We start from the raw sequence: 19,647 nt of genomic DNA, 5'->3' as shown, positions 1-19,647 counted from the left end.
GTAGCAGCTACTGTGCTAAGAGCTGAAACTGACTGAAATTAACTCCAGTTTACATCTAAGCTTACCCTTGAAATTTGCAAACAAAGACAATATAGTTAGATAAGATAAAATAAAAGAAAATGTGTTGTTTTGGAGTTCCCTTGTGGTTTAGCGGGTTAAGGATCCAGTGTTGTCACTGCTGTGGCTTGGGTTGCTGCTATGGCGTGGGTTTGATTCCTGGCTCAGGAACTTCTACATCAGCCAAAAAAAATGTTTCATTGTTTTCTTTGCCTCGTATTTTCTGATGAGAAGTCTGTTGTATGCTTATTCTTATTTCTCTCTAGATATACATTTTCTTTTTCTGTGACTACATTTACAATATTCTTTTCCTCATCAATTTCCCCCAATTTGGTTATAATAATTCTTACTATGGGGTATGCACATGTGTATATGTACTCTTATATTATTTTTTTGGGTATTCATTAATATTTTTGGATCTCTTGATGCTTAATTTTTATAAAATTTTGTATTTTTTCACTTTTACTTCCTCAGTTTTTTTTTTTTTTTCCTGTTCCTCTCCTCTTTTTAGGACCCCAGTCACACATATATAATACTGCTTGATATTGTCTCACAGTTCATTTGGATAGATTCTATTGCTACCTCTTCAAATTCTCTCATCTTTACATGATCTATAATATTTAATCTGCTGTTAAACTCATCTAGTAAAATTTTTGTTTCAGTTATAATTCTGTTACTCTATCATTTGCAAGTTTTTTTTTCTTTTTAGGGCTACATCTATGGCATAGGGAAGTTCTCGGCTAGGCAGGGATCCAGTCAGAGCTGTAGCTACTGGCCTGCACCACAGCCACAGCAACGCTGGATCCAGGCTGCATCTGTGGCCTGCATTGCAGCTTGTGGCAATGCTGGATCATTAACTCACTGGGCGAGGCCAGAGATCAAACCCAAATGCTCATGGATTCTGATCAGGTTCTCAACATGCTGAGCCACAATGGAAACCCCCAAGTTTGCTTTTATTGAGTAATTTTTCCTGGTTGTGGTTACATTTTCCTAGTTCTTTACACGTCTGGTAAATTTCAGTTACATGCCAGACTTTGTAATTTTTACCATGCAGAGTGGCATATTTTTTTGTATTCCTTTTAAGAATTTTGGACTTTTTCTAGCAGTCAGTTACTTGCAATTAATTTGATCCTTTGGAGGCTTGTTTTTAAAAGTTCTTTTATGGAGGCTCTAAAGTCACTCTAGTTTTAAATTATTCCCATTTCAAAGATGTGCCCATGTAATTATTGAAGCTACTCCACTGTCACTGATAGCACTTGAATGAGTCATATCCCTCTGTGAACCCTGCAAATTGTTTTAGAACTTTCTGGTAATTTTACTTTTCTTGGAAGTTGTTCTTGGCAAGCTTCATAGAGTTTTACTCTGCACATGCACAAATTGATAATTCAACCATATTTCAAGGGACCTCTACATATTTCCCTGGAATGCTTTTCGTTTTTTGGTTTTTTTTTTTTTTGCTTTTTAAGGCCACACCTGTGGCACATGGAGTTTCCCAGGCTAGGGGTCGAATCGGAGCTACAGCTGCGGGCCACAGCCACAGCAACTTGGGATCCAAGCCACGTCTGTGACCTACACCATAGCTCATGGCCACACTGGATCCCTGACCTACTGAGCAAGGGCAGGGGTCGAACCTGCATCCTCATAGATACTAGTCAGATTCGTTTCTGCTATGCGATGACAGGAACTCCCTGGAATGCTTTCTTTTTGCATAGCTCCATTCTCTAAAGGTCTCTATCCAACAAATTTTATTTGTCTTGACCTCTCAATCTTATCTCTTTCTCCCCATTTCATTACAGTAGCCGGGTCCTTTTTAGATGCCCCCTTCCTTGCCCATGCCGCATTCTAGTATTTACCTGCAAGAAGGAAGCCTGGGTCATCGTAGAGCTTATTTCATTTGTTTACCTTTTTTGAGAGTTCATTACACTGTGCTCCCCATTGTCCATTTCCTAAAAAAGTTGGCTCTTCTATTCTGTCCAGTTTTCCAGTTGTCTAAGGGCAGTAGGCTTTCAACCCTGTTACCCCTTCATTGTCAGTTCAGATTTTTCTCCATATGTGTTTTAATGAGAAAGAGGTTTTCATAAAAGCAGAGATTCTTCAAGGCATATAGCAGATAACGGAAGTTTTCAGATGAACTTTTCTAATGATGACGTCTGATGCGAAGGGTCTAGGACCAGAAATACTCAGGGCAGCTGCCACCTGGGAAGTGAGTTAGAAAAGCAGGAAGATTGTGTGGGTCCTGCTTAGTGTGGTTCTGGGGATCTCAGGGCCTTGTCCCATCCACACTCCACTCACCTCACTCTCAGATCATTACCTATTGTTTTCTTGATCCAGAATTCCCTGGATTGCAAAGCTACTGTTTCACCACAACTAATAACAGTTCCTGTACATGCAAGCGATTGCTTCCTTGGGCAGAAAAATGTTGACATCAAAGGATAAATTACTGGTGCTTATCCCTTTGCTAAGACGCGGGAGGGAGTAAGGAACCCTAGTAAGACTTGTGACCTCGATGGGCTTTTTGAGAACCTTATCTGCCAAGGTGGCTGCATTCAGCCTATCCACACCTTCCCCTCTTTTCCCCCTCTGCCTGCAGTAATGATGATGTGCCTTTTCTCATGCATGACAATAACCTGAGAAGAACAACCAATATCAAGGAGGTCAAGCCAAATGCCTCTTTCACACACCCTTCCTTATTTGATTGGAGTTTCCTGTCGACTCTGAATGCAGGCAGATGGTTTTCACATTCACGGGTAAGACACATTCCCCAACTCCTAGAGATAAAGGCTTTAGATGAAGTTAGCCAGGCGTACACAGTTTCATCCCAGTTTGATAGCAGGACTGTCGATATCATTGGCAGGAGGGCTATTGCAGTTATGCAGTCAGTCACATTGCTACATTTTACATTCATTGGAAATTCTGAAGACAAGCTTGTAAACCTACTTTTGTCATTTAATTTGTTTTTATCTCAGTATTTCCTAAACTGTTACGGTTTACACCTCTTAAGTAAATAGCATTTTCCTGGACATCTTGAGGCGTTCACAGGGGTAGATGAGTAGACCAGGAAACGTTAATTCTGGATGCTTTCTTACCTTTCAACACCTGTGTGTTGCATACCTATTGGGCACTAGACACATGAATTACGATGGTGATTACACCTAGCTCTAATGGAGTTCACAAACTGGTGTAAGAAAGAGGCAATTGCAGTTCACTGTAAGTGCTAAAGTTAGGAGCACACAAGAACAATTTCTAGCTCAGGCTGAGGGATGGGGATGGGGGATTCTGGAAAGAAGGGGATGTATGGACTAGCAGAGATGTGGTAAAATAGAAAGTATTTGCTGTGAACACTGTAATTTTGAGGCCAGAGTGAATGGTTCTACTTAAGAGAGTTGGAGAATACTTCATACAAAGGTATCATTTGAGCTGAGGGAAGATAAGTACTAAGGGGGCTCACAGGCAGTGATACTGGTTTCTTTCAGAGATTACAGTACACCGAAGTAAGAGAGGATATAGTGTGTGGTGTGTGTGTGTGTGTGTGTGTGTGTGAGAGAGAGAGAGAGAGAGAGAGAGAGAGAGAAGAAAGGAAGGGAGAAGGGAAGGAAAGAGACCAAAGGAGGTGTAGGGAGGGGATAGGTTGGGAGAAAAATCTGGGAAAATATGTTATGAAGAGATTATAGTAGTGCTTATTAACAAGTTAGAGAGTTTAGAATTATCTTCAGCATTTTAAAATGAGTAAAACTAAAGGACAAATTTGCATTTGATAAAGGTCAAGCCTGCCTTCTCAAGATAGGTTAAAACAAAACAGCGCTTTCCAGGTTATCATATGCCTCGAGGAATTCTGTGTAACCTAGAGGCTGTCCATCAGATCTACTCATTTGGAGTCTTTGATTTTGACAGTGAACATCCAAGCAGCGCAGACAGCATTCTTCATATTGTCGGCACCTGTGGCAGCAGAGCCAGCATGGTTGGGGCTCAGCTGTGGTAATAGCTCTCTTAGCAGGTTGTTATGTAATTAGGAAAATAAACTGTAAGATACTCTTGCTGGGAGTTCCCATCATGGTGCAGCAGAAACGCATGCGACTAGGAACCATGAGGTTGTGGGTTCAATCCCTGGCCTCCATCAGTGGGGTAAGGATCTGGTGTTGCTGTGAGCTGTGGTGTAGGTCGCAGACGCGGCTCAGATCTGGTGTGGCTGTGGTGTAGGTCGGTGGCTACAGCTCCAATACAACCCCTAGCCTGGGAACCGCCATATGCCGTGGGTGTGACCCTAAAAAGACCAAAAAAAAAAAAAAAACCAAACTTTTTGTTTATGTACTAAGTGGAACGGAAATAATATATATATATTATTTATTTTTGATGTTAATCCTAAGGACTGATTTGATCCTTTTTCATGTTAAAAAAGTGAAAAGTAAAGAATTATGTAAGGATAGACTTATCCATTTCAAATTCATTCTATTAAATAGTATTAACTAGTGTAATTACTATGTCACCTCAAAGTAAATGCTCTTTCCACATGTGCAAGTGATAGGATTAATCTGGCCTTCCAGGTTCTGTGTGTATGTAGGCTCTCTATACAAGTCTTATCATACATGGATAAAAAGACAGCAGGTATAAACTTGAGAAGCTTCATTAGAATGTATGTGTTTAGTTAGCCATAGGTAATGTTTTGGCAAATGTGTGTTCCAAATGAAAAGGCTGTTGATGTATCTAACGTGTAACCTGTGGCTCATAAGAGCTACTTATTGTAAGTGGTAGGGTTGGATATGTTCTTATAATACATTTTTGTGGCTATCTTTAGGATTAATGGTTTTGTTTTAGCATATTTTGGTGGTCTTTTTGCAGAGTTTAATTATGCTGTTACTCTGGCTACTGAATGAGTACCCTGAAACCTTGACTTCCAATGTGGTTATCTAGGGGGCTTTATTTTTGGGTTTGATTTGGAACTTTCTTTGTTTGGATGCCATGTGGTCAGAGGTGATTGAAATGGTATTGCACATGACTGAAAAGATTTGGCTGTTTGGATAATTTTCCATAGCAAAGAAATTGGTTTTATTTGTGAAAATTATTGTGGGTTGCTCTTCCTTTGGATGGGTATAATTATGGATCGGTGGTCATGAGTTGATTACTGCTTATCAGTAAAGTTATTATTCTTGAAATCATGTGTGAAAATTAGGTAGTTAATCTGATGGATAATGAAGTAAACATAGATATTGAAGTTCTGGGAATTGTCCCTGGAAGCTCAGCTGAATTCCTCTTTTTCCAGTAAAACCAACATTTATGTGGAGCATTTCTATATCCTTTTGTGAAGGTGAATCTCAAAATTATAAAAATGTAATTCTGATGCATATAGATAATGAGCAGAGTACAAGTTTTATGTAATATGTTAATGCGAGGGCAAGCAGGATGACAAAACCCACTCGAAAGAGATGTGAGAAACCAAGATGCAAATAGTCATGTAACAAAGAAAAGCTGAAATTACATTCCTAAGTTGGATACAAACCTAGCACATTAATCCAGTCAATATATTCTATAATAATAGAGTGTATCTTTGGAATTGTCTTCTCTGTCAGAACTCATTTGCATCTCTACCGGACAAAAATCATTTCCACTTTTATTTGTTTTCTGTAAGCCGACATCTAACTTTACGTAGTCTGACTTAGTGAATAATAAATAGTAATTTATAATTCAAAGAAAGGTGTATTTCCATAAGAGTCCAATGATCCTTAGGTGTGCTTGTTAAACCATGTGCTACCATGATATTACAAAGTCCAGCGATCATCTTTTGCCTTATTCCTAAATTTTGAATAATTTGTCTCCTCTTGTGATCATAAATAATCTCTGTAGATTATTTAGGGACTGGTCTCATTATGATTTTTGTAGTATTTGGCTTTATTGATTCATATCAGTGCAGTAAGAATGGTCAATTAACACACATAATGTTCCTTATTACATAATCAGCAAGTATACACATTATGTCAAACAACTGCTAACGGTATTAAATTAGTTTCTGTCTGGAGCATATGTAGGGATCTAGAACTTCATTTTTAATAGTCCTCATCATTCTAGAGCCCTTTTTATCACTGTTATTTACAAAATAAATTCATCTGTGTATTTTAAAATGTGGGCAAAGTCCTCTCTCCTTTAACTGCAAGTCAGTGGGTATTCTTACTACATTTAAAGCTGGGACACTGTGTCCTTAATGAGGATTGAGGTTTATCATATTGGGTTGAATGAAATATATCCTGAAATATGATCCTTTAGATAGGGCCTTAATTACACAATCAGATTGTCCAATTATATCCTAATGAGAAGGAAGATAGATTTTTTTTTCTTTTTATGGCTGCACCTGTAACATAGGGAAGTTTCTGGGTCAGGGACTGAATCTGAACTGCAGCTGTGACCTGAACCACAGCTGTGGAAACACTGGATCTTTTAACTTACTGCTCCGGGCTGGGGATCAAACTCATACCTCCGCAGTAACCTGAGCTGCTGCAGTCGGATTCTTAACCATGTGCCATGGCAGAAACTCCAGGAGGATAGATTTTTATTCAACTCACGCAAATAACTGCATTTCCCAGAAACGTAGAGACTCAGTAAAAATATTGTACCCGAATTCTGTGAAGTGATGAAAACAAGCTACCAAATACAAGGAATGTTTTGTACAAGCATAAAAATTATAGAAAAGTCAAAAGAAAATGGGTTTTATCATATGCTCATCAGAAAATAGAACGTTAAATGAGCGTCAACAAAATTCCAAAATAAATAAGCATAATTAGATGGCCCTCATCAGTTCATTCAATCTGGCATAGTTAACGTCCTGCTATATCTAAGGTTACAGAGTGTATCCACGGAGTTATCTGCTTCTGCTCTAAAATTTAATATTGGCAATTCTGACTCAGTTCTCTGATACAGATGGATTGGTATCTAACTGAGATGACAGTGTTTGCTTACACTAGGAAGCCTGTTAGGATTGCCCCTCATGTTTTGCCTGGAAGCACTTTGCAGTTATTACATAGCAGGAGGAACGTAACCAAATCATGGCTATCTTGTGGAATTGAGGAGAAAGAGATTGGATTTTGGGGGGGATTGAGGTGGTGGTAATGTTGAGGGAAGAATACCAGAATGGAGAGAACTTTCTAGAGAAAGGCCTCCAGAAGTCTCCATGGGGTCTGTTTGAGTATATTGCTGCTATCTAAGAGGCAGACAAATAGGCGAACCTCCAGAAGGTTGGGCAAAGTTCTACTAGGGAGCTTTAACTGAACCCTCTAAAAGATGGTGGGGCTCTGGAAGATATTTAAGTTCTAACCAGCCATACTGGAAGATAGACTTTCCTGAACATGTGTAAACCCCCAAAAGGTCACACCTCAGTAATAGGGCTAAACTAGCTCTAGAGTAAAGGCCATTTAAGACATACTCTAAAACAGTAACCTAAATGCCTGCCCCAAATATTTTACTATACTTTAAAAGGGACAGCAATGTCAAGCCTCTAACAGTCTAGCAGTCACAGTGTCCAGCAGCCAATAATAAAATTACTAGTCATACAAAGAAATAGGAAAATGTGACTTAAAACCAGGAGCAAAACCATGCATTAAAAAAGGATCCAGGGAGTTCCCGTCATGGCTCAGTGGTTAGAGAACCCGACTAGCATCCACGAGGACCTGGGTTAGATCCCTGGCCTCAATCTATGGGTTAAGGATCTGGCATTGCCATCAAATATGGTGTAGGTCACAGACGTGGCTCGGATCCTGCATTTCTGTGGCTCTGGTGTAGGCCGGTGGCTGCAGTTCCGATTGGACCCCTAGCCTGGGAATCTCCATATACTGCGGGTTCAGCCCTAAAAAGCAAAAAAAAAAAAAAAAAAAAGATCCAGAAAAGACAGAACTGATAGAATTAACAGAAAGGGTCCTTTAAGAAACTATTATAAATGTATCAAGAATTTAAAGAAAAACTATACAATGAGAGATGTGTGAGATATAAAAAGAACCAAATAGAGTTTATGAAACTAATAATGTTTGAAACTTAAAATTTACAAGATTGGAGTTTCCATTGTGTCTCAGTGGTAATGAACCCGAGTAGTATCCATAAGGTTGCAGGTTTGATCCCTGGCCTTGCTCAGTGGGTTAAGGATCCAGTGTTGCCCTGAGCTGTTGTAATGTAGGTCGCAGACATGGGTCAGATCCCAGGTTGCTGTGGCTGTGGTGTAGGCCAGCAGCTGCAGCTTCGATTTGACCTCTAGCCTGGGAACATTCATATGGTGTGGGTGCAGCTCTAAAATGATAAAAAATAAATAAATAAAATTCACAAGCTTTTCATAAGGAATATTGGTCTGTAATTTTCTAGTAATGCCATTATCTGGTTTTGGTGTTATGATAATGTTGACCTCACAAATGAGTTAAAAATGTTTGTCTTCTGTATTTCCTGGAAGAAGCTGTGTAGAATTGGTATTATTTATTCTTGTGTATTTGGTAGAATTCAAAAGTAAGCACACCTGAGCCTAAAGTTTTCTTTGTGGAAAAATTTTTACTTACAAAATCAATTTCATTAATAGATACATGGCTTTGAGTTTATCTCATTTTCTTCAGTGATTATTGTTAGTTTGTGTCTTTTCAGATTAGTCTGTATTATTTAGTTACTGAATTTATGGACAGAGTTGCTCATAATATTATCTTTTTAGTGACTGCGAGGCCAGTGATTATATTTCCTCTTTTATTCCTGCTTTCCATAGTTTGTAGTTCTCTTCCCCCTTCTCTTTCTATTCACCTGGCTAGAGGTCTATCAATTGCGTTGATTTTGTCAAAGAAGCACTAAGGTTTTATTGTGGGTTTTTTGTTAGTAATTTCATAGATTTTTGCTAAAGTCTTTATACTTTATTCCTTTTGTTTGCTTTGGGTTTGATTTTATCTTTTGTTTCTAGTTTGCTGAAGCAGAAATTTAGGTTACTGATTCTAAGTCTTTTATTTCTAGCATAGGCACTTAATTTACCTCTAAGTACTGCTTCAGCTTCGTTGCATAGATTTTGATAAGTGACATTTTAATCTTTATTTAGTTCTAAATATTTAAAATTTTTCCTTGAGTTTTCATAGGTTATTTAGAAATATTTTAATTTTTAATAGTTTAGATTTCCTAGTTATTTTCTTATTATTGATTTCTAATGCAATTGTGTTCTCATCTGAGTGCATACTTTATGTGATTGCTGTTTTTTTAAATTTACTATGATTCATTTTATGGTCTTGAATATGGCCTGTCTTAATATTTCAAGAGTCTGTGAGAGACATGTATGGTCTGCATTCATTAAAGAGATTGTTCTGTAAATGTTGTTAGGTCAAGTTGGCTAATAATGTTGTTCACATTGTCTCTGTTCTTAAGGATTTTCTGCCCATAGAATATCCATTACTGAGAGAAGAGTAGTGAAGTCTTCAACCATAATTGTTGGAGTTCCCATCATGGCACAGTGGTTAATGAATCCAACTAGGAACCATGAGGTTGAGGGTTCGATCCCTGGCCTTGCTCAGTGGGTTAAGGATCTGGCACTGCCATGAGCTGTGTTGTAGGTCGCAGACGCGGCTCAGATTTCACATTGCTGTGGCTGTGGCGTAGGCCGGTGGCTACAGCTCTGATTAGACCCCTAGCCTGGGAACCTCCATATGCCCTGGGAAGTGGCCCTAGAAAAGGCAAAAAAAAAAAGACAAAAAAAACCCCAAAAAACCGTAATTGTTGATTTCTGTATTTCTTTTCAATCTGTAAGTTCTGCTTCATACATTTTTGAATCTCTCTTGTTAACAGCATACATATTTAGGTTTAGTATGTCTCCTTGGAGAATTTGCCTCATTTTCACAACATGTGGTAGGCAGAATAATGGCCTCCCAAAGATGGTTGTGCCGTAATATCTGGAATTGGTGAATATATTACCGTCCCTGATAAAAAGTTCTTTGCAGATTTAATTGAGGTTATGGATCCTTAGATGAGGAGATTATCCTGGATTATATGGGTGGGTCCAATATAATCACAAGAGTTCTTAACAGGAGAGAATCTTTTCTAGTTGCAATCAAAAAGCTGCAACATTGTACAACTATAAAAGTAATAAAATTCATTGAGTAATTTAAAAAAAGCTGCAACAGTGAAGAAAAGGAAGGGATGTTCCAAGCATGAGAGAGACGCAACCCAGTGTTGCTACTTTTGAAGATGAAGGAACCAGGCTATGAGCCAAGGAATGCAGGTTCCCTCTAGAAGGTAAGGATGGCCTTTAGGTGACAGACAGCAAGGGAATGAGGACCTGAATCTTCAGCCACGAAAAGCTAAATTCTGCCAACAGCCTGAATGAGCAGGAAATGAATTATCCCTCTCTATGGGACACTAGAAAGGAGCATGGCCCTGATGGCAACTTGATTTTAGTCAAGTGAGACCCAGACAAGACTTCCAACCTAAAAAGCCATAAAATAATATACTTGTGTTGCTCAGTCAACTAAATTTATGTTGTTACAGTAGCAATAGAACACTAATCATGATATAATCCCTCTGTGTCAATGATAATTATAATTTATGAACATAGACAGAAAACACTTTGACAAAATATTAGCATCTCAAATGCATGATGGCATGAAAAAGAAAATATATCATGACCAAGTGGGGTCATCTTGGGAGTGTGAGATTGGTTCAACATTAAAAAAAAAAATCAGTCAATGTAATTTACTATATTAACAAGCTAAAGAAAACTACATGATTACTTAGATTGATGTAGCAAAAACATTTGACAATCAATATTCAACTAAATTCCATTTGTGATTAAAAACTCCCAGCAGAGTAGAACTATAAGGGAACTTCCTTAAACTCACAAAGGGGAATTTTAACATCATTCTTTAAAAAATTTTATTGAAGTATGGTTGATTTAAAATATTATGTTAATTTCTGCTGTGCAGAATGTTCATATTCTTTTCCACTGTGGTTTATCACAGGATATTAGTTGTAGTTCCCTGTGCTTATATAGGAACATTTGTTTTATCCATTCTCTATATACTAGTTTGTATTAGCTAATCCCAAACTCCCAGTACTTCTGTCTTCCACTCCCCCAGCCCCCACAACATGTCTGTTCTCTATGTCTATGAGTCTGTTTCTGTTTCATATATATGTTCATTTGTGTCATATTTTAGATTCTGCATATAAGTAATATCACGTGATACTGTCTTTCTGATTTACTTTGCTTAGTATGATTATCTCTAGTTACATCCATGTTGCTGCAAATAGCATTATTTTGTTCTTTTTATGGTTGAGTAATATTCCATTGTATATATGTACCACATCTTCTTTATCCATTCATCTGTCAGTGGACATTTAGCTTATTTCCATATCTTGGCTATTACAAATAGTGCTGCTACAAACATAGGGGTGCATATATCTTCTTGAACTATAGCTTTGTACAGGTGTATGTCCAGGAGTGGAATTGCAGGATCATATGGCAACTCTGTTTAGTTTTCTGAGGAGTCTCCTTACTGTTTTCTGTAATGGCTGCACCAATTAACTTTCTCATCAATAGGGTAAGAGAGTTGCCCATTCTCCACACGCTCCCCAACATTTATTATTTGTAGACTTTTTAATGATGGCCATTCTACTGGTGTGAGGTGATACTTCATCGTAGTTCTGATATGCATTTCATTAATAATTCGCATTGTCGAGCATCTTTTCATGTGCCTGTTGGCCAGCTGTATGTCTTCTTTGGAGAAATGTTTGTTTAGGTCTTCTGCCCATTTTTTTGATTGGGTTGTTTGTCTTTCTGTTGTTGAGTTACGTGAGCTATTTGTATATTTTGGAGATTAAGCCCTTGTTGGTCACATCATTTGCGGACATTTTCTCCCATTCCATGGGTTGCCTTTTCATTTTTTTAAAAATGATTTCCTTTGCTGTGCAAAAGGTGGTTAAGTTTGATTAGGTCCCACTTGTTTTTGTTTTTCCTTTATTTCCTTGGGAGATTGACCTAAGAAAACATTGGTCCAATTTATGTCAGAGAATGTTTTACCTATGTTTTCTTCTAGGAGTTTTATGGTATCATGTATTATATTTAGGTCTTTAAGCCATTTTGAATTTTTTTGTATTTGCATGGTGGGAGGTTGTGTTCTTACTTTGTTGATTTACATGTGACTGACTAACTTTTCTAATCCCACTTGCTAAAGAGACAGTCTTTTCCCCATTTTATGTTCTTACCTTCTTTTTCAAAGATTAATTGTCCTTAGGTGTGTGGGTTTATTTCTGGGCTCTCTATTCTATTCCATTGATCCATATATCTGTTTTTGAACCAATACCACACTGTTTTTATTACTCTAGCTCTGTAGCATTGTCTGAAGTCTGGGAGGATTATGCTTCCCGTTTTGTTCTTTTCCTTCAGAATTGCTTTGGCAATTCTGGGTCTTCTGTGGTTCCATATAACATTTCGAATTAATTGTTCTAGTTATGTGAAAAATGTCATGGGTAAGTTGATAGATTTTGCATTAAATCTGTATGTTGCTTTGGGTAATATGGCCATGTTAACAATGTTAATTCTTCCACTCCAAGAGCATGGGATATCTTTCTATTTCTTTGAAAAAAATTTAATAATTTTACACTGACCCTGGGAACAATAGGAACTTGAACTGCATGGTTCCACTTGTATGCAGATTAAAAAAATAAATATGTACTGAATTACTACACAGTCTGGTTGGTTGAATCTGCAGATGCAGCACTATGGAAATAGATGATGGACTGTAAAGTTATACTCAGATTTTTGACTGTGTGTCTGTCACTAACTCCTGAATTGTTCAGGAATTTAGAGTCCTATGTTGGAAAGGTGATATATATATATAAAATGTTGTTGTACTGGGTTGGTCACTTAATGTTAAGTACTTCAGAGAACTATGAATGTTTGTAGTTTTACTACCTATTAAGCAGACTGATAATACAGTGTTTTAAAGTGTAATTTTAAGGAGCTTGAGCTCCTTCAGAAATGAGAAACTCTTGCTTTTTTTTCTTTTTTAAAAATAATACTAGGCATGCCAAAGTTAGCACAAAGCACACTGTTATTTTAGGGGAAATAATAGGACTTCGACTATTTTGGCAAATGACCTGCAATGTAAGTAAAGATTTAGTTCAAATTTTAAGGAGAAGATTATTCAAAGATCAATCTGTCATTTTAACAAAGAGAAAATTGAATTATAATATTGCAATAATATAACATTTGTTGGTAAAGGATTCCCAAGACTTTAAAAAAAATCTTTTTTTTTTCTTTTTAGGGCAGCACCTGCGGCATATGAAAGTTCCCAGGTTAGGGGTCAAATTGGAGCTATAGCTTTAGGCCTATACCCCAGCCACAGCAACACAGGATCCAAACTGCATCTGCGACCTATACCATAGCTCAGAGCTACAGTGCCCTATCCTCAACCCACTGAGCGAGGGCTGGGATCAAACCTGCATCCTCGTGGATGCTAGTTGGATTCATTTCTGCTGCGCCACTACAGGAACTCCTAAAAAAATCTTAAATGAGTTTGTTTCTGGACCAACTTCGTCAAGGTTTTAATGCGTTTAATTGCTTCTTACCACATTCATTATTTTCACTTATTATAAATTAAAGCAGATATAGTTCACTTTCTCTGAAATCTTCTATAACTTATTTTACCCACCCATTTGTCTTTAATTATTTTGTTTCACATTTTAGAACAACTGAATATTTATATCAGCTGTATCACCAAATGCACTGTTTAGTTCAGTCAACTTTTTTCTTTTTGTAGCAAGATTTTCTTGGTGGAGAAAATAGTTTGTTAAAATACATTCTGGTACAAACTCCTCATCTAATTAGTAACCAGCACTTTGAATATCCTTATTTTAGCGTGATATTTAGAGTGGGAAATAATACACCCAAGGAGAGAATCCCACCATCGGGGCTGGATTTTTGCCTAGAATTGTTCACCAGTTGTTGTCACTTACATTTATCTATTAGTTGAATCATTGAACATGTCATTTATCCTAGTTAACAGCTTTGGTTTTTTAAATTTTTAATTCATAATGTTCTGATATCAAGTAATCCATTTGAAGTTTTCTGCAAATTGTTCCTGTTATTGTTACTGTAGTCCAGCTCTAAGAAGGTCACTTTTTAGTGACCACTGTCATGGTACTTTTATGATACTTTTTCTGTCTGTCTTATCTCCTTTACTCAAATGTGAGTATCTTGAGAGCAGGATTTATGTTTTTTGAACACACAGAGCATGCTTGCCGAATGAATGATTGCCTACTATCCAAGGCTTATTAAGCAAATTTGTGTGTTGCACTCATTTGTTCTCTCTCACTGTTGAAAATGTACAGTTAATGGCATTGATAAATTTTTTTTATAATTTTTTTATTTTCCCACTGTACAGCAAGGGGGTCAGGTTATCCTTACATGTATACATTACAATTACATTTTTCCCCCCAGCCTTTCTTCTGTTGCAACATGAGTATCTAGACAAAGTTCTCAATGCTATTCAGCAGGATCTCCTTGTAAATCTATTCTAAATTGTGTCTGATAAGCCCAAGTTCCCGATCCCTCCCACTCCCTCCCCCTCCCATCAGGCAGCCACAAGTCTCTTCTCCAAGTCCATGATTTTCTTTTCTGAGGAGATGTTCATTTGTGCTGGATATTAGATTCCAGTTATAAGTGATCTCATATGGTGTTTGTCTTTGTCTTTCTGGCTCATTTCACTCAGTATGAGATTCTCTAGTTCCATCCATGTTGCTGCAAATGGCATGATGTCATTCTTTTTATGGCTGAGTAGTATTCCATTGTGTATATATACCACATCTTCCGAATCCAATCATCTGTCGATGGACATTTGGGTTGTTTCCATGTCCTGGCTATTGTGAATAGTGCTGCAATGAACATGCGGGTGCACGTGTCTCTTTTAAGTGGAGTTTTGTCCGGATAGATGCCCAAGAGTGGGATTGTGGGGTCATATGGAAGTTCTATGTATAGATTTCTAAGGTATCTCCAAACTGTTCTCCATAGTGGCTGTACCAGTTTCCATTCCCACCAACAGTGCAGGAGGGTTCCCTTTTCTCCATAGCCCCTCCAGCACTTGTTATTTGTGGATTTATGAATGATGGGCATTCTGACTGGTGTGAGGTGGTATCTCATGGTAGTTTTGATTTGCATTTCTCTTATAATCAGCGATGTTGAGCATTTTTTCATGTGTTTGCTGGCCATCTGTGTATCTTCTTTGGAGAAATGTCTATTCAGGTCTTTTGCCCATTTTTCCATTGATTGATTGGCTTTTTTGCTGTTGGGTTGTATAAGTTGTTTATATATTCTAGAGATTAAGCCCTTGTCAGTTGCATCATTTGAAACTATTTTCTCCCATTCTGTAAGTTGTCTTTTTGTTTTCTTTTGGGTTTCCTTTGCTGTGCAAAAGCTTTTCATTTCGATGAGGTCCCATGGGTTTATTTTTGCTCTAATTTCTATTGCTTTGGGAGACTGACCTGAGAAAATATTCATGATGTTGCTGTCAGAGAGTGTTTTGCCTATGTTTTCTTCTAGGAGTTTGATGGTGTCCTGTCATATATTTAAGTCTTTCAGCCATTTTTTGAGTTTATTTTTGTGCATGGTGTGAGGGTGTGTTCTAGTTTCATTGCTTTGCATGCAGCTGTCCAGGTTTCCCAGCAATGCTTGCTGAATAGACTTTCCTTTTCCCATTTTATGTTCTTGCCTCCCTTGTCAAAGATTAATTGACCATAGGTGTCAGGGTTTATTTCTGGGTTCTCTATTCTGTTCCATTGGTCTGTCTGTCTGTTTTGATACCAGTACCACACTGTTTTGATGACTGTGGCTTTGTAGTATTTCTTGAAGTCTGGGAGAGTTATGCCTCCTGCTTGGTTTTTGTTTCTCAGGATTGCTTTGGCAATTCTGGGTCTTTTGTGGTTCCATATAAATGTTTGGATTGTTTGTTGTAGTTCTGTGCAAAATGTCCTGGGTAATTTGATAGGGATTGCATTGAATGTGTAGACTGCTTTGGGTAGGATGGCCATTTTTACAATATTGATTTTCCCAATCCAGGAACATGGAACATCTTTCCATTTCTTTACATCTTCCTTGATTTCTTTGATTAAAGTTTTATAGTTCTTGGCATATAGGTCCTTTACCTCCTTGGTCAGGTGTATTCCGAGGTATTTGATTTTGTGAGGTGCAATTTTAAAAGGTATCGTATTTTTGTATTCCTTTTCTAATATTTCATTGCTGGTATACAGAAATGCAACTGACTTCTGAATGTTACTCTTATATCCTGCTACTTTGCTGAATTTATTAATCAGTTCAAGGAGTTTTGGGGTTGAGTCCTTAGGGTTTTCTATGTATAGTATCATGTCATCTGCATACAGTGACAGTTTGATCTCTTCTCTTCCTACATGGATGCCTTTTATTTCTTTTGTTTGTCGAATTGCTGTGGCTAGGACTTCCAAAACGATGTTGAAGAGCAGTGGTGAGAGTGGGCATCCCTGTCTTGTTCCAGATTTGAGTGAGAAGGCTTTCAGTTTTTCCCCATTGAGTATTATATTTGCTGTGGGTTTATCATAAATGGCTTTGATTATATTCAGGAATGTTCCCTCTATACCCACTTTGGCGAGGGTCTTGATCATGAATGGATGTTGGACTTTGTCAAATGCTTTTTCTGCGTCTATTGAGATGATCGTATGATTTTGGACTTTTTTTTTGTTAATGTGGTGTATGATGCTGATTGATTTGCATATGTTGAACCATCCTTGTGAACCTGGAATAAACCCAACCTGGTCATGGTGTATAATTTTTTTGATATGTTGTTGGATTTGGTTGGCTAAGATTTTGTTGAGAATTTTTGCATCTATATTCATCAGGCATTGATAAATTAATATTCCTGAAATACTGCATTTCAAGTAGCATCTACTGCTACAAAATCAAGTCTAATGGAAGTCCTCTAAATTGTATTTAATAGATACTACCCACTCAATGAAGCCACAATTTATCTTTAATGAGGTACAACACAAGGTATTAAATGGCTCTGGTTGGTCAGAAGAAAATCTATGGCTTTTTTATTTTTCATAACTACTTAGGCTAAAGAATTTAAACTGTTATATATTGTACACTGATGGCTCAGGCTGTGTTATTTATTATATCAGCCAAAGTGGAAGACAAATCTTTGATAATTACTTCAAGTTATTCAGTGCCTGCTGATGAGATCAGTATCCTTAGAAGGCTGTTTCCTAGGAAATATGCTATTTTTTTTTTTTTGTCTTTTGTCTTTTTTGTTGTTGTTGTTGTTATTTCTTGGGCCGCTCCTGTGGCATATGGAGGTTCCCAGGCTAGGGGTCGAATCGGAGCTGTAGCCACCAGCTACACCAGAGCCACAGCAACACGGGATCCGAGCCGCGTCTGCAACCTACACCACAGCTCACGGCAACGCCGGAGCGTTAACCCACTGAGCAAGGGCAGGGACCGAACCCGCAACCTCATGGTTCCTAGTCGGATTCGTTAACCACTGCGCCACGACGGGAACTCCCAATAATGGAATTTTTGAATCCCGTAGATTGATCTTTCTTCTTTACAAGAGGTTCTTAGCTAAGGACTTTAATCAGAGCATTCTGCTTGGCATGATGATCTGCCAAACTATTTGCTCTAATGTCTGTTTTACTGCAGAGCTCTACCTTTAGGACAGCAGTTTATGTGGGGAGCTCTAGCATTTAGTAATACATTATTTATTATTTATTTTTAACACAGATAACTGAAGAGATTAAAAATTTATTCCCCCCCCCATAGCATTTCAAAGTTCAGTGCTACTTCAGAAGCGAACAAGCAGTGTGTATATTTACCCCTTTATTTTTAGTATCCCACATGCCCTAGAGAGAGCTGTAACTTTGGCTTTGGGTTACTATTTCATGACATGTAAAAATTATATAAAATTCAGAATTCAGTATCCATAAACAGAGTTTTATTGGAACACAGCCATACTTATTCACTTAATTGTCTATGGCTGTTTTTTTTTTATTATAATAGCAGAGTTGTATAATTGTGACAGAGACTATCTGTCTAAGAAAGTAAAAAAAAAATATTTAGTGTATGGCCTTTCACAGAATAAGTTCGCTGAACACTGATTGTGTTCTTGGGAACTGTTACTGTGTAGAGTTAAGATTTCTCCCTGGAAGCTATGTGAATAAAATTATAGAGCCAGTCTTAGAATTTCAAGATGAGTTGATACATATCCTTAAGGTCTTGGTTTAAAAAAATAGGATGGGACTTCAGTAAATGCCTGAAACATGACTTTCTAGGTAAGTTGTTGATTTTCCTCTGATGAAGGCAGTCAGTATTGACTATCTTCATCAGATAGGACATGAAAGAAAGTAAAGATAAGACCAAAGAGAACAAATTTGGGTTAGGCAGTGCCAGAAAATGAGATGAAACTCTTGGTTAATAGCTCACAAATGTTGGTGGAGGACCACCACCTCAGTTTTGGGGTTTTTAAAAAACCTGTAAAACTGTTTTTGCATGTTTTAAAAAGGGATAATTAATCCTTGTATTATCTGTTGTAGTTGTCTTAGATCTTCTCTAACTTCACCATTAAGAGGATTTTAGGCAACAGTGTCAACAGAGTCAGTCTGAACTTTATGGGTTTGACTCCAGTTATTCCGCCTCTTTCCCCCTCAGAGGTTCTGGTACCATGGACAGCTATTTGATAGTTTTTAAAAATCAGTTTGCTAACATCCATAGCCATAATTTGATAATGCAGTAGAATTTTTTGTGACTCCTGATGATAATTTGTCTATGGCACGTTTATTCTTGTGTTTCTTCTTACAAAGTCGCTTCCTAACAATAGCATTTATAAGAAAGTGCTGTAGAGAAGAAAGGAATGGTTTTCTGACAGTTACAGGTGAGGACGTGGAAAAGGGCTTAGGATTGTTACGAATTCCCACTTCTTGGTTCTAGCACTCTGGCAACCTGATTTTCTCTGATAGTGAGACTAATAGTAAAGGTGGTGGCACTTGTATCAACAAGAGAACTGTGTCGTCGTTCATCTGTGTTTTCAGATAGTTCTCATAACTGTCGAGTGGTGTTGTTTCCCTGTAAGTGGCATCACTGGGAGATTTTGGATAGTTTTCCTGCTTCTAAACCAATGTGATACATTGGATTACCCAAGGACACTTGTAATTTCTCAAGGCACAGGCATAGAGAACCGAGGACTTTTAGTACTGTTTTGAAAATGTTCAATCTTCTATTGGAGATGGTCTAAACTGGTATCGTCCCTTTCCAGTTTATTTTTCTAAGTCCTCCAATTTTGTATACAAAATAGAGGCTCAGTTTACTTCAGGTGGTAGATCAAGGCCATAACACTATTTAGAAATTACTGAAATCTAGTTTTAAGTTCTCCTATTGATTAATATTTATAGTTTTGCCGTTTTGAATTTTCATTTACTTAATCATTAAGGAAAGGCTTCATCGATAAATGTCCTTGCATTTCCTATTCTTTTTGCCCATTCAGGGACATTTAAAAAATTACGCATGGCTGAGTTATTTAAATCCAGGCTTGGTCTTTTCCATCCTGTTTTGTTTTTTTTTTTTTTTACAATTTCCCGACATAAGGT

General features: G+C 37.6%; 1 protein-coding gene across 1 annotated transcript in view; it reads left to right on the top strand.

The window, feature by feature from the left end:
• The window catches only part of LOC100511652 (glycerophosphodiester phosphodiesterase domain-containing protein 4), an 89,899-nt gene that overhangs the window by 54,308 nt on the left and 15,944 nt on the right, over positions 1-19,647 (top strand). The window contains 1 exon segment of the mRNA XM_021062557.1: positions 2,648-2,804. Within this exon segment, the coding sequence (XP_020918216.1) occupies positions 2,648-2,804 (157 nt within the window).

This window comes from Sus scrofa, chromosome 9, assembly GCF_000003025.6.
Source record: "Sus scrofa isolate TJ Tabasco breed Duroc chromosome 9, Sscrofa11.1, whole genome shotgun sequence".
NCBI lineage: Eukaryota > Metazoa > Chordata > Mammalia > Artiodactyla > Suidae > Sus > Sus scrofa.
This window is presented reverse-complemented; position numbering and strand designations above follow the sequence as displayed.